This window comes from Diceros bicornis, chromosome 40 (genome assembly GCF_020826845.1).
Source record: "Diceros bicornis minor isolate mBicDic1 chromosome 40, mDicBic1.mat.cur, whole genome shotgun sequence".
NCBI lineage: Eukaryota > Metazoa > Chordata > Mammalia > Perissodactyla > Rhinocerotidae > Diceros > Diceros bicornis.
The window spans coordinates 13,902,272-13,915,863 of record NC_080779.1 but is presented as its reverse complement, the minus strand read 5'-3'; the positions used below and the strand labels follow the sequence as shown (position 1 = coordinate 13,915,863).

General features: G+C 39.4%; 2 protein-coding genes across 8 annotated transcripts in view; one reads left to right on the top strand and one right to left on the bottom strand.

Moving 5' to 3' along the window:
- EIF5B (eukaryotic translation initiation factor 5B) overlaps positions 1-2,120 on the top strand; it is a 90,074-nt gene extending 87,954 nt beyond the window's left edge. Inside the window, exons 23-24 of the mRNA XM_058534473.1 lie at positions 40-201; positions 614-2,120. Of these exons, the coding sequence (XP_058390456.1) occupies positions 40-201; positions 614-721 (270 nt within the window). The 3' untranslated portion in view covers positions 722-2,120. The remainder of the gene's footprint in view (positions 1-39; positions 202-613) is intronic.
- A 227-nt stretch (positions 2,121-2,347) lies between these two features.
- The window catches only part of REV1 (REV1 DNA directed polymerase), a 96,200-nt gene continuing 84,955 nt past the window's right edge, over positions 2,348-13,592 (bottom strand). For all 7 annotated transcript variants that reach the window (XM_058534468.1, XM_058534466.1, XM_058534467.1 and 4 more), the window contains 9 exons: positions 9,458-9,560; positions 7,627-7,792; positions 7,197-7,399; positions 5,754-5,987; positions 4,956-5,073; positions 3,830-4,050; positions 3,571-3,727; positions 3,159-3,261; positions 2,348-2,759 (listed from right to left, as the gene is read on the bottom strand). In XM_058534468.1, the coding sequence (XP_058390451.1) occupies positions 2,648-2,759; positions 3,159-3,261; positions 3,571-3,727; positions 3,830-4,050; positions 4,956-5,073; positions 5,754-5,987; positions 7,197-7,399; positions 7,627-7,792; positions 9,458-9,560 (1,417 nt within the window). In that variant the 3' untranslated portion in view covers positions 2,348-2,647. The remainder of the gene's footprint in view (positions 2,760-3,158; positions 3,262-3,570; positions 3,728-3,829; positions 4,051-4,955; positions 5,074-5,753; positions 5,988-7,196; positions 7,400-7,626; positions 7,793-9,457; positions 9,561-13,592) is intronic.

Here is a 13,592-nt window from a genome sequence, read left to right as displayed (position 1 = left end):
CCTCTGCTTTATTGTGTCCTTTCTGTTCTTATTTTACAGTTTGTTGACATTGGAATAGTAACAAGTATTGAAATAAACCACAAACAAGTGGATGTTGCAAAAAAAGGACAAGAAGTCTGTGTCAAAATAGAACCTATCCCTGGTGAATCTCCCAAAATGTACGGAAGACATTTTGAAGCTACAGACATTATTGTCAGTAAGGCAAGTATCTCAGTGCAAGTGGCCTATTTTAGGAAAGGGGGGAGGTCACCTTTTCTCTCATTACCTTTACTTGGTAGCTCTGAGGGCTGAAGTTTGAACTTTTAGAATCTGATGGGACTGGATTCTTCACTAGGGTTTGATCTGTAGTATGGCCTTGTCTTTGCTGAGGAAAGTGCCTCCTAACAGAGTGCCCACCAGGACTCCTAGATCCCCTTCTGCCTGACTCACCTAACAGATGTGGTGCTGGGATTCTGCTCCCCTAAAAGGCAGGCAAGCACTGCCTTTGTTATTTCTGCCTAAGCTTTCTTTGTAATGAGCACCATCTGGTGACAGACTATGGGGCCACATGCTTTTCTTTGGCACTTGTTTGTTACATTCTTTTGTTTACCTCTTTATGCCTTGGAAATTGCAGATCAGCCGGCAGTCCATCGATGCCCTCAAAGACTGGTTCAGAGATGAAATGCAGAAGAGTGACTGGCAGCTTATTGTGGAGCTGAAGAAAGTATTTGAAATCATCTAATTTTTCCACATGGGACAGGGATTGGAGAAAATGCAATATTATGTTGTAATAACACCAAGAAAAACAAGACAAAAAATGGAATGGATGTATCTGAACACTGATGAACTTAAGTATGGAAGGAAAAAAATAGGTGTATAAAATGTTTTCCATGAGAAACCAAGAAACTTACACTGGTTTGACAGTGGTCGATTACACGTCCCCACGGTTCCAACGTGCCTGTTCACTTGCCCAACCCTCCTCTACTGGCTGCTGTTTTAAAGTTTGCCCTTCCCTAAATTTGGATTTTTATTACAGATCTAAAGCTCTTTCGATTTTATACTGATTAAATCAGTACTGCAGTATTTGATTAACCAAGCTTCTGCAGATTTTGTGATTCTTGGGACTTTTTTGATGTAAGAAATACTTCTTTATTTATGCATATCCTTCCCACAGTGATTTTTTCCAGCATTCTTCTGCCATAAGCCCTTAGAAATTTTTTAAAATAGAAAATTAGGCATTCTGATGCTTCTTTATCTGCTTTGTGTGAAACCATGGTGTGAAGCATAGCTGGCTGCTCTTTGCTGCTTGTATAGTCATGCGAGTCCACTGTAATCAGCACAATTCTGAACTACCAATAAAGAAAACAGACATGGACGAGTGAGCTCTGTTAGGCTTCCATGTTAGCGTAGCTTCCCTCTCGTGAGTCATCATCCTCAGTTCAGCTCGTTCTTTTAGGGACAAGAACTGTTTTGTTAACTATCATATCTTGTGTACTAGCACATGTTAACATTAGGAATTTTTATACATCAATCTTGGTCTGTTTTATCCTAGAAAAATTCTATTATGCACACATGTTCTGAGGAGACAATCAGTAGGGAATAGAATAACTCTTTGGGCTTAGTGCTTCTTTCTAAGTTGTTGCAGAGACATCATAATGATTTATTTGTATTAGTAATCTGATTGCAGCTAGTTTTATGGTTTTCCTGAAGAATGTGGGTCCACGTGAGTATATACTTCTTTCCCCAATGTAAGAAATCTCTTAGCGTGCGATTTTATAACAGATCTCGAATATCTGACTACCTACCTATTTATAGCACAGTGTTGAATGAAGTCAGTATGGGGTGTTGGAAGAAAATGTTCCCAAGTATTCACGGGCATAGAATTAATTATAATCTATATTTTTAAAGTGTCATGGTATAACATATAGCATAGAAAAATACTTTATATACATTTGAATATCTGTACCATTCTTCATTATTGAAGTTTCTCAACGGCCAGTAGAGGCAAAGACACCACCACCTCTGAACCATCTGTGGGACATAATTTTCCCAGGAAAAAACTCAATTGTGTGTGTGTGTTCTAATTCAAAATAATGTAAATTCCTCTGCTTGGAAGAAGTAAAGAAGATTTTCCTAACGTGCTCCTGTGTTCATGCTTGGGGACAAGAATGCTACAATTGTTTAGAAGCGTTACCCTTGCTTGGAAGTAGTAGAATCCCAGTCTGGGACCTCAGGAATTTCACAGCTTAGCATGGAACCTGTAAGAGTCTGGCTTGAGGTTTGTCAGCCTTTAAGGATAATAGTCAGCCTTTAAGGATAATAAACAGTTCAGGATTTGCTTCCTAAAGGATTCACAAAAAGGAGCCTGTACAAAATATACATACAGTTCTTTATTAAACAACTGTAAACACTTCACTGTAAAAATCCATAAAACTTTATAAACAAACATTTTGTAAATAGAATCTATACTACAGTAAAAGAATTAACACAATTATTTACATGCAATACTGACAAATTTGGCACTTATTGAAAAGAAATGTACAAAACACTTGTTTAAAAAGAAATTTAAAATTATAAAAACTCAGAGCATTACTATCATGCACTTTGCAAATACCTCACAAGCACTTATGGCACAGTTAGTGGCACGCACCAGGCTCCCCAGGAATATTTATGTCACTTTTAGTGTGCTTCCATAAGTCTGTTGTAAAACCACCTGAACGTTGTCAAGAATAAAGTCAAATGCCATGTTCCAAACCGATTCCACCGACTGCTGCATCAACCTAAAGGCGGGGAAAGAAGAAACATCAGGAAAGACGGATTTCTTCTTCAAGGATTAGTTTAACATATCTTTAGGGTTTGAGGGTTTTAACATTTTTACCTAAGAACCAATTTTAGCAAAAAAAACACTCAAAAGTACTTAATATGGTTTTAAACTATATAACCCCTGAGGGGAACAATCTCATTTTGATCTTATTTACTACCCAGTCAACATTATGGCATTTCTTTCTCTGGGTTTCAAAATAAAGGACATAACTTTACTCTCTAGGGTTAATAAAAAAGGGAACACAACTGATGGTCAGAAAGTGTAACAGTTGCTCAGCCCCTCGCCTCCCTCAATTAGTCATTGTGACATGCCAATTTTTTCCTTTTGATAAACAACTAAAGTACTGAATAGTTACCTTTTCATGTATTTTATAACTAGGTCCAGTTTTTCCAAATCTTTTTCCTCTATTAGATCAGTACAGTATTTCACAACTTGCAGAATGTCTTCTTCCATTGGATCTAGAGAGGGGAAAAACCTCAAATGAGGACCAAACTATCTTTTTGAAGGAGAAAGGCAGTGCTCTACAGGGATAAAGGAAAACTGCATTTCTACAACTATACCACTGCCTGTAGCTATCAAACGAACAGTCTATGGTAAGGAACTTTTCAAAGCCAGCACCAGAGTTTAAAAGGTTAGGGAGTAGCTTGTTTAAACTTATTCGATTTAGGAAAATGAGTTCCATCTATATAGTGGAGTCCGTTGATGTTCTGAAATCATAGGACTGTTACATTTCAGCCTTCAGCAATCTCAACACCAGCCAAGCCAACCTGAAATGGTAGTTATCCATTCTTTGAGCAAGGTCTTCACGTCACTGAATTCCACAGCTCCCGCTAAGTTGGGTGCTGGGGGCCTAACACAGCCAGAGGGGTCAGGCTGCAAATCAGGAAGGCCTGGCACACCTGAAGTGGAAGCAGCGAGTTCTCCCTGTTAAGAAAACAAATGATAAAAAGTGCTGTATTTACGTAATATCAAGTACATTAAGATCTGATAAAAGGTGAAAGTTTAAAAAATATAAAAAAATATTACCAGAGGTTTCTCAGAAGCAGGGCCTTCATATTTTAAAAACCCATCCATGAGCTTCTGGGGACTCCCACAGGCCCCGGGCAGCGTTTTTGCAGGACAGTTAAGCAGCTTGTTTTTCAAAGGACTCTGAATCTTTTTGGGGGAACTGATGGGATTTTTTTTCTTGCTTCTTTTCTTTTCTTTCACTGCTGCTGGTTTTAGCTGAAGTAACGGATTCTTTGGCACTAAAACAATATGGATATAAGATTCTCAACAAAGTATGTCTGGCTAGTACCACAGGTTCTCTTCCCATCTCCCTGATACAACCCTGAGCACGTGCACACACCCTCTTCCACACGTGCACAGGCCCCTCGCCAAGACTGTGGGGGGGTAGTTACTGAAAACTGCTGCAAGTGCAGGCTCGACAATTCCTAGCCTCTCTGCTCGGCCACTTACTAATCTGACCTTCAGAACACCGCTTATCTATGGTGGGTGCTCCTAAGGATCAAATGAAAACTCAACAGGTGAAATACACTAGTTCAGCAGGCGCTATTCTGTTTTTACAGTAAATGTAGTGTTTGTGACACGTTCAAAAACCTTCAGATTTTGTGTTTTAAACCTACATCCTTTGATGTATCAGTCATTCAAAAGATTTCTGGTAGTATCTTATTCAGACTTTTTTTTTTTTTGGTGAGGGACATTAGCCCTGAGCTAACATCCGCTGCCAATCCTCTTTTTTGCTGAGGAAGACTGGCCCTGGGCTAACATCCATGCCCATCTTCCTCTACTTTATACAGGACGCCGCCACAGCATGGCCTGACAAGCTGTGCGTAGGTCCATGCCCGGGACCCAAACCTGCGAACCCCGGGCCACCGCAGCGCGCACACTTAACCCCTATGCCACCGGGCTGGCCCCCAGACATTTTTTTTTTAAGAATGGTGTTTTTAAGTCAAGAAGCTAGAGATACAAATCCAACTAGGATGATGACAAACTTACTGGTACTGTATACTTGTTCTACTCTCCAATATGAAGAGCTCTCAACGTGACTGACAGCTTAGACTTTGGCCATTATCTACTACAATAATAATATACAACAATGATTTCATTTCTCTCATCTTCATTTTTGTTACATGTCACTTCCAAGGCTTACCAGACGTGCTGGCTGGCTGCTGGTGAGTGTTCTCTCCCTGCCTTTGTCTTTGATCGTATGCTGTTCTCAGCTCCTTCTGAAGCTCAGCAGGAAGGGCAGCAAACACCTCAGGATCCAACTAGCGGAAAAGAGAAGGTTCAAATTCAAACCTGAGCTGATCCTATATGGCAGCTGGTTTATACTTTCCACAAAACTGATTGTTTTCAAATCATACTTTTCTAATCTGTATGAATTCTTAATAGGTCCTCAATATCAAAGCTCATTAAATTCTCAAGGTTTTAGGGTGAGAATAGGAATAAAGTTTTGACTATGAATTGACTTAAAAAAAAAAAACCACTGCAGAACAACCACGACAAGAAGCACTAGTAGAAAATGAGAAGCAAAAGACAAGACAACGGGCTCCTATGTAATGTTTTTTTTAAACATCAAACTCAGCTTGTGTCCGTGTCCGTAGTGTATGATTATACACCTCCACCCTCTTACCCGTGTGGCCCAGTAATCTCCTGCCAGTGAAACAGGAGAACCTCTCTTTCCGGGTAGAGGCTTTAAGCACCCACAAGGCACAGCCTCCCTCTTCCCGCCCTCTGGTGCCACACTGTGCTGCTTCAGGAGAGGCGGCTCTGCCAGCGTCCTGCAGGTGATGTGGAGAAGGGCCGACCCTCCTCCCCCAGTGGACATGGTGTCAGCTACCGAGAGTTTAGGGTGCAAAGGCAAAAAGGAAATGGGACATGCCCTGAGCTGGAGTAGGATGGGTGAGAATATTTAAACTACGGTAGAAGGTGCCTAAATTGACCTTACCTGTGAAAATGCTGGAAGGGCTATTACATTAATTCCGGTGTCACTGTTAGATTCTTGAGGTTCTGGTATTTGTAACAAAACTGTCCCAACTGGTTGTGGCAAAATTCCTGTATTACAGCCATTTACTGGTTCTTTCTTTCTGTCGCCATGTGGCTCTCCTTGCTGAGCAGCACAAACTTGCTCTACTTGTTCCCGGAGATCAGGGGGAAGTGCTTCTAAAACGGACTGGTCGAGCTATAACACAGCACATACGAGTCTGAGGGTAAAACACGCTTGGAGATGACATGTTTGGAGAGTTAATGTATCACTTTAATTTCAATTTGAACATCCTGGATAATGAACATAAGGTGCAGATAACTAGGCTAGGAAAGCTCCCCTCCAAGACAGCATATTTTTGGACTATCTTGGCCTTTTGCCTGAGTATAATGGGTGGAGTCTGCAGATGACAAGTATACACTAGTGGTCAGCACCACGCAATCAGCCAAGTCCAAACAGACTCACTGCATCTCCTGGAACAGCAGTAGAGAGACAGGTAGAGCCTTTGTCAAGGTCAAATCTTATGCCAGATGTGGCATATGTCAGATTTCCTGGATGGGGTAAGAGAGTCCTGAATCACAAGTTCACCCTTCAGACAGGAGACTGTCTGCCCCAAAACAGAAATAGTTCTAGTCTGAAAACAGCAAGCTAGAATAGAGGGATTCTAGAAGCTAACTTTCTCCAGCCTACACACCAGAACCTTCTGCCCATCCATGCACATCCCTTTAGGAACATGCAACCTCATAAGCTGAGCAGGCCAATCTTACCTTGCTGGGAGCAACTGTTTCTGGATAACACCAGCAACTGGGACCCAATGCAAGCATGTCACAATTGTCCCCTTCCCTCTTATAGTTAGCATGGACATCTCCTTCAGCCTCCTACTACTTAAGGAAGCAGAGAAACTGCTTCCCAGTACAGTCTCAAGTGCTATCTTAAGCTGTCAAGGAGCAAAAATTCCAACAGTATACCACACGTACAGTTCATACCAACTGAATGAATAGCTTATGTTAGGAAAATCATTCACTCTACAGAGAGAACTGCTGGCAAATGCTGCAAGAAAAATCTCTGACATAAGCCTCTACTAATGATCACCAAAGCTGTATTGTTGAATAGAGCGGTCCATGTGATTACCAATGTCACAAAGAGGGAAAGTGGCTACTAAGAGGGGCAGTTTACAGACCTGGCTCTCATCCATGTTTTACAACCTGCAAGAGCTGCAAATCTTTGCAAAAGCACAATCCTTCACCTAACCTGATGTTTCTCATTTGGAATACGGTCACATCATGATCCACCCTAACAAGTAGCCTTTTCTCCCTTTCTTGGCTATACTGATCAAGAAGTTAAATGTCATTCCTACTGTAAAACTACTTTTGCACTTACATCATATTTAGAAGTGTAAAAATATACCTGGGAAGGTGATGGGACCTCTATACTCAGGTTAAGTCTTGATTTTAAACTGATGGGAGAATGTAGACCATTCCATTTCCCTGAAGACTCTGCTTTGCTAATAACAGGACTGATACTTGATGTCAGATGTGTAGAAAAAGATGGCAAGAAAGTACAAGTTCTAGAGGCAGATGATATTTCCAGATCCACAGCAGCCAGAAATACTGAAAGTATAGACAATACACATGAAACAGCTCCTTAAGATCATGGGGTGGGGGGGCTTTAATCCACTGCAAATAAAACAAACTTGATTACTGATTCATCAGAATTCAGGATGTCAACTGTTCCTTAAAAAGTTACATAGAACCATGCCAGACAAGTTTTAAATTAACTTAGCCTTCCTACGGACATAAGCAGCACCCAAAGGAGAACCACAATGATGACCACTGACCTTCCTTGTGCTCCTCTTCTGAAGATTTCTTAGCTTTTTGAATTTGGAAGAGATCAAGGACAGAGTGTGACCCACCAGGAAAGTGGCTTGACTGAACAGATGGGCGACTGGGACATGCAGAAGGGTTTGGATTAGTCGGAATCAGCTGATTCACGTGAATCCCAACCTAGAATCAGAATAATAAATATGTTTCTAGCAAAACTAAAGTGAAAATATGAATTCAACTAGCAAAATTCTCAGCTAATCCTTTACTATCTTCTAGATCCTGTTTCTAGAATAAAAGCTTAAATGAAAGTATTCAAACAGCCTTCTATATCATTTATTACAAAAACTACTTCTATACTAGCTAGTAAGTAGTTATTCACCTCAATCTTAGAGTATCCTATTCTACCCAAATATACTGCAATCTCTTCAAAATCAGAAAATCCAAAAACGTGGAATACTATATCCCACTAAAGTTCTAGTCAACTAAGTTTTTAAAAATAAGATTTTCAGGGCCGGTCCCGTGGCTTAGCGGTTAAGTGAGTGCGCTCCGCTGCTGGCGGCCCAGGTTCGGATCCCGGGTGTGCACCAACGCACCACTTCTCCGGCCATGCTGAGGCCGCGCCCCACGTACAGCAACTAGAAGGATGTGCAGCGATGACACAACTATCTACTGGGGCTTTGGGGGTAAAAAAAATAAATAAAATCTTTAAAAAAAATAATAAGATTTTTAAAAAATCCAAATGGGGACAATCTACTTGCAACCTTACTTTATCATTTTTCTTTTAAAAATGAAGTACTTTTCAAATAAAAAGTGGGTTTGGGGGGATGGGATGGGCAGTGTGTACACTACAGGTATCTGTACAGATAACCACCCCCGACACACACACCCCTCCATAAACCTTACAACAGTATTTCAGGGAGAAGTTTTAATCATGGCTGGCTTAGCAACTTTTTAATCCTTCCACAAAACCCACACCAAGCCAATAACAAACGATCCTTTCCTCACATGTGTGCACTCACGCAACTGAACCTTCGAAGGTTAATCTTCAAGAACAGAAAATTAGGGTTTTTACTTTTTTTTTTTTTTTTTTTTTGGTGAGGAGATCAGCCCTGTGCTAACATCTGCCAATCCACCTCTTTTGTTTTTTTATTTTTTCCCTGAGGAAGACTGGCCCTGGGCTAACATCCGTGCCCATCTTCCTCCACTTTATATATGGGACACCGCCACAGCATGGCTTGCCAAGCAGTGCGTCGGTGTGCGCCCAGGATCCAGACCGGCGAACCCCAGGCCGCCGCAGTGGAGCGCGCGCACTTAACCGCTTGCGCCACCTGGCCGGCCCCCGTTTTTACATTTTTAATGCCCTCTCACTTATTTGTTCCAAAGGCATCTTTATGTGCCTGTGGTAAACTCTCCCTCCTAAATCATCATTCATCAGGCATCAGAATAAATTTCTAATTAAAAAGGACCTTAAAGGTACAAGAATTATTTGTAGATTCCCAATCCTCACCATCCCATCTACTTCTAGGGGCACAAGAACAGGAAGCAAGATAATGCATGTAAGATAAGTTCTAGTAAAAGATAGGCACTATAAAAATTCAAGATACAAAATTATTATTGTAGGCAGAAAACAAAGCTTTCAGAACAAATTTGACTCTTCTCTGAAAAATAAGGAAACGAGGTCAGATGAGAAAGGAGCTCTTCCGTTTCTGTTCTCCTTGTATTACCATCAAAGAAGTTGAAAACCTGCATATAAACCCCCTACACTTCACCAGGACCAATCTCAGATAAGCCTCAAATGAGAAAAACATTACAGAAAGTCAGAATTTAAAAATGTTACATACTTACCCCTCTCATATCCGATATATTTAGTTTCATCGTATGAAACATGTTTAGTGTAGCCTTTCCAATTATTTTTGCACTATCTGTTGCCTGGTCAAGAGTTACGGTCCTGTAAATGATAGAATCAACTTTTTTAAAGGAACAAAAGCTACATTCTATATGTATTCACTAGGAGCTCAGTAGCATGGAACTGTTTAAAGAGTTATAGAAAAGTTGTAAAGAAAGTTATAAAAAAGTTTAAATAATTAAGTACTAATTATAATTCTTAAAAATGAATGAGATAGTCTTCGTTCAAGGAAGCCAGTAATACCAAATAATTACACCGGCAGCAAGGGGGAAAAGAAAAATCATATAGAACATTGGAACTTAAAGATAAAAACTATTGGAGACCTGTCAACTAAAAATAAGTTGGAATTTTTTTTTTAAAGATGTATTTTAGTTAATGCATATACAAATATAGGCACATTATGTTGCAACTAAAGTATGAATGTTTAAGTACAACGTTTTAGATTCCAAGAGAAGCTTCAGGTTCCAAGAATATCTATGTTGAGGTATGGTTACTATTCACAAAAGAAAGATGAATCCCCTGTATTTTGGTTCTTGACTCTATTTTCATTATGTTTGAAGTAAGGCTACTGAATAATTTCAACACGTGAATACGTTCATTACAACTTTACTTTCTCTCAGAGGCTCTATAAATGGATAAAAAAATGTGTGGACAGCTATGACAAAGGAAATATGGTGGTACCCTGTCTAAAACCCAGAGAGACAAGAAAACAGATCTTGATCTTAGATCTTTAAGAACTCTTGAAGGAGGACTAGCGAATCTGCCACCATTATTAGGTGCCAAAAGTTACATTTATTGTATTTATTTTTTCAGTACCATGAGGACATATATGTATTCATCTATGAAAAGTACCTGTTTCTTTAAGGAAATCATTTGCAAAATATTTCCATTGATTTGTTACTTAATAACTACCTTAAACTTATTTCACAGCGATAAATACAGAATAACTTAAAAGCCAGACGGTTCAGTGGACCATGGTGGTTTATCTACATTTCTTTCCAAAGCACTACTAAACTGACTTGAAATTATTTTTAAAAGGTATGAACTCTTAAAAGATAGAAATGGGAGAGGTGACAAGAGTAGTGGGAAAATGTTTATAATTTAGAATATTGAAAGCAAGCCAGTAAATACTAAATTACCAAACGCCTGCTAAATGCCTTAAGCAAGGCACCAACTTGAGAGAAGCCAATTTATGCTACAGAACTCAGAAAAGCTCAGTAATTAGAGGTGTCAGGTACCTGTGAAAGGAGAGGGGAGACAATGGGGCTGAGAACGCACATGAGAAGTAGACTCTCAGAGATCCCCTCTCTCCTTTGGGGAAGACTCACTACATATGGGAATGCTGACACAGAGAAGCTATGCGGTATCACACGCAGCTAAGGAAGAGTGAGGCACCTCACTCTCAAATGAAACATACATCCTTCTTTTCCCACCCAAACCCCTCTTCCTACTGAATAACCAGAATGCTAGCTGCCATCTTGACATCTTCTCACCTGCCCTCTGGGCAGGAGATTGGAGGATTTCATTCTGGGGAAACTGACAAGCCTAACAGACAAAACTGCAGATACTGTCAACTGACGTGGTACCCAAAGCTCCAGCCACATGCTATGGGCAAGCCCACTGGTCTACATGTCCCACTAAGAATCCAGAGGTTCCACACAACATTTTAGTTGTTCACGTACAGACGGCCAGCCAAGAACTATGGTACCTGAAGGAAACCTCTTATGAAAGACAGCAACCAAAATAGGAAAACAGGAACTCAGAGAAACAGACTGACAGTGGGACTAGAAGAGTATTTAAGAGATAAGAGATAATACTGCATCTGTGAAATAAGAGATACTATAAATATTTAAATGTCCAGAGATTAAAAAAAAAAAAAAACCTCAAAAATCTAAAATGCTAGTAAAAATAAAAAATTAAATACTGACAAAGTACCTGGCACAAAAACAAAGACCAAACAATAAAATTCCAGAACCCCTGAGATAAAGAGAAGATCCTGGAAGCTCCAGAAAGAACAGATCTCCTATACAGAACAAGCAATCAGAAGAGCACTGAACTTCTCAATAGTAATCCTGAAAAAAAGATGACAAGGGAGCCTGTAAATGTCTGAGGAAAAAATGATTTCTAAGTTGTATTTATAAACTTTAGGTCAGCAAAACTATTGAACATGATAGATAGATTAAAAAAAACTGACACCCATGCATTCCTTCTCAATAAGATATTAGAAGGAGACCAGGGATCCAGGAAAACAGGGACGCGACACAGATCACAGAGAAGGGACATCCCAGGACTCCAACTCTGCAGTAGGTCTTAAAATAAACAGATCCAGAATGGAGTAGCAGGCTGGAGGGACCTAAGAAAGATCAAAGCAATAGATTGCTGATGTATTGAAACATACTGGAAGGGGGTCTGGGGATGAACTGAGTGGCAAATTCACAAAAAAGCAAACAAAACAAGATACTTAGTAATTCCAGGGAAAACAAGTTCAACAGGAAAGGAAATGTGATCACAGTGGACTATAAGGACCAGCTATGTACAGTATGTACATGGTCATAATAATGTAACACTACATAGTGATCAAACAAAAAACGATGACTTTATTGAGGGCAAAGGAAATATGCATACAGGGCAAACAGCAACAGACAATGAAGAGAGAAGAGAATAAACCCTCATCTATAGTAGAAAGTCAGAAAACATTCTGCAAAACTGAAATAAGCTAGAAATAGCAGTTTAAGGATATATGTAGAAATATGGGTGTAAATACCAGAAGAAACCACTAAAAAGTTGACAAGCATGTCACTCAGAGCTGGGGAGGGGTAGTGCAAAGGACTGCAAGCATTGTATTTGTCCTTTTCAATTACATGTACTACTTTGATTTTTAAAAAAAAAAAAATATACACACACACACACACACACACACACACACACACACACACCACACACCACACACAATTTAAATTAAAAACATATACACAAAAGAACTCCAAGGGGGGAAAAATTCTTTTCCCAAAAAATACACTGTTATAAGAAAAATTTTCCTAAATGATACTCAAGCCACAGATCTCCATCTACATGTGGCTCTTTGATATGCAACGTAAAGCCTGTCATTTCTATTACAGTATTCCAATGTAGCAGAATCTGAGAGTCACATGATGGCCATGCAGCTTTTGATTAAGGCCAATTAGAAGAGGTTATAAAATTACAGAATGTGGAATACCACTTCTTAGTCTACTCAGTTGAACAGTACTTCAGTTAGACTACGGCAGGGGTCCACAAACTTGTTCTGTAAAGAGCCAGACAGTAAAATAGCTAGTGCTTTGTGGTCTCTCTCACATATTCTCCATTTTTTACAACTTTTTATATAAAAATCATTCTTAGCTCACACAAATCATATAAAAACAGACAACAGGCTGGATTCGGCCCACAGGAAGCAGTTTGTTAACCCCTGAATTAGAGGAAATATAGGGTCAGTATGATAATATTTCATAATCCTTCACCTAAAGCATTTCTTATGCAGTTATAATACCACCAGAATTTAAGGTTTAAGTTAACGGCAATGGCTTATAGTTGATCTACATGTTGGTAACATTTATAAAATTACACTTGTTTCAATTAATCATGTGCTCTTTTTGCACTGTCATGTCTCATTCAATGTTAATATTTTAGGGGCACAGCAAAATGTATACTTTATTACCAGCAATGTGCAGCAGATTTTGAACTGTCCTGTGTTTACTAAACAAAAAGTCCTTAACTCGTTAGAGATAAACACTGAAATATTTGTGGAAGAAAATGATATGGTATCCGATATTGGCTTCAAAATAACTGGGGGGGAAGGGGAGGAAGAATGGTACAGGGGTAGCTAACAGTAATTGTTGAAATCAGGTGATGAGTGCATAGGGGTTCATTATACTATTCTTTCTACTTTGTATGCATATGTTTAAAATTTTCATAATAAAACTTTTTTAAGTTTGGGACAAAAATGGAACAAATACCAACAGCAAGCAGATATGTGCTTTACAAAAAAGCTAAATGAATATTACCCTTGAATTGGGGGGAATAAAGTATAATTAATCT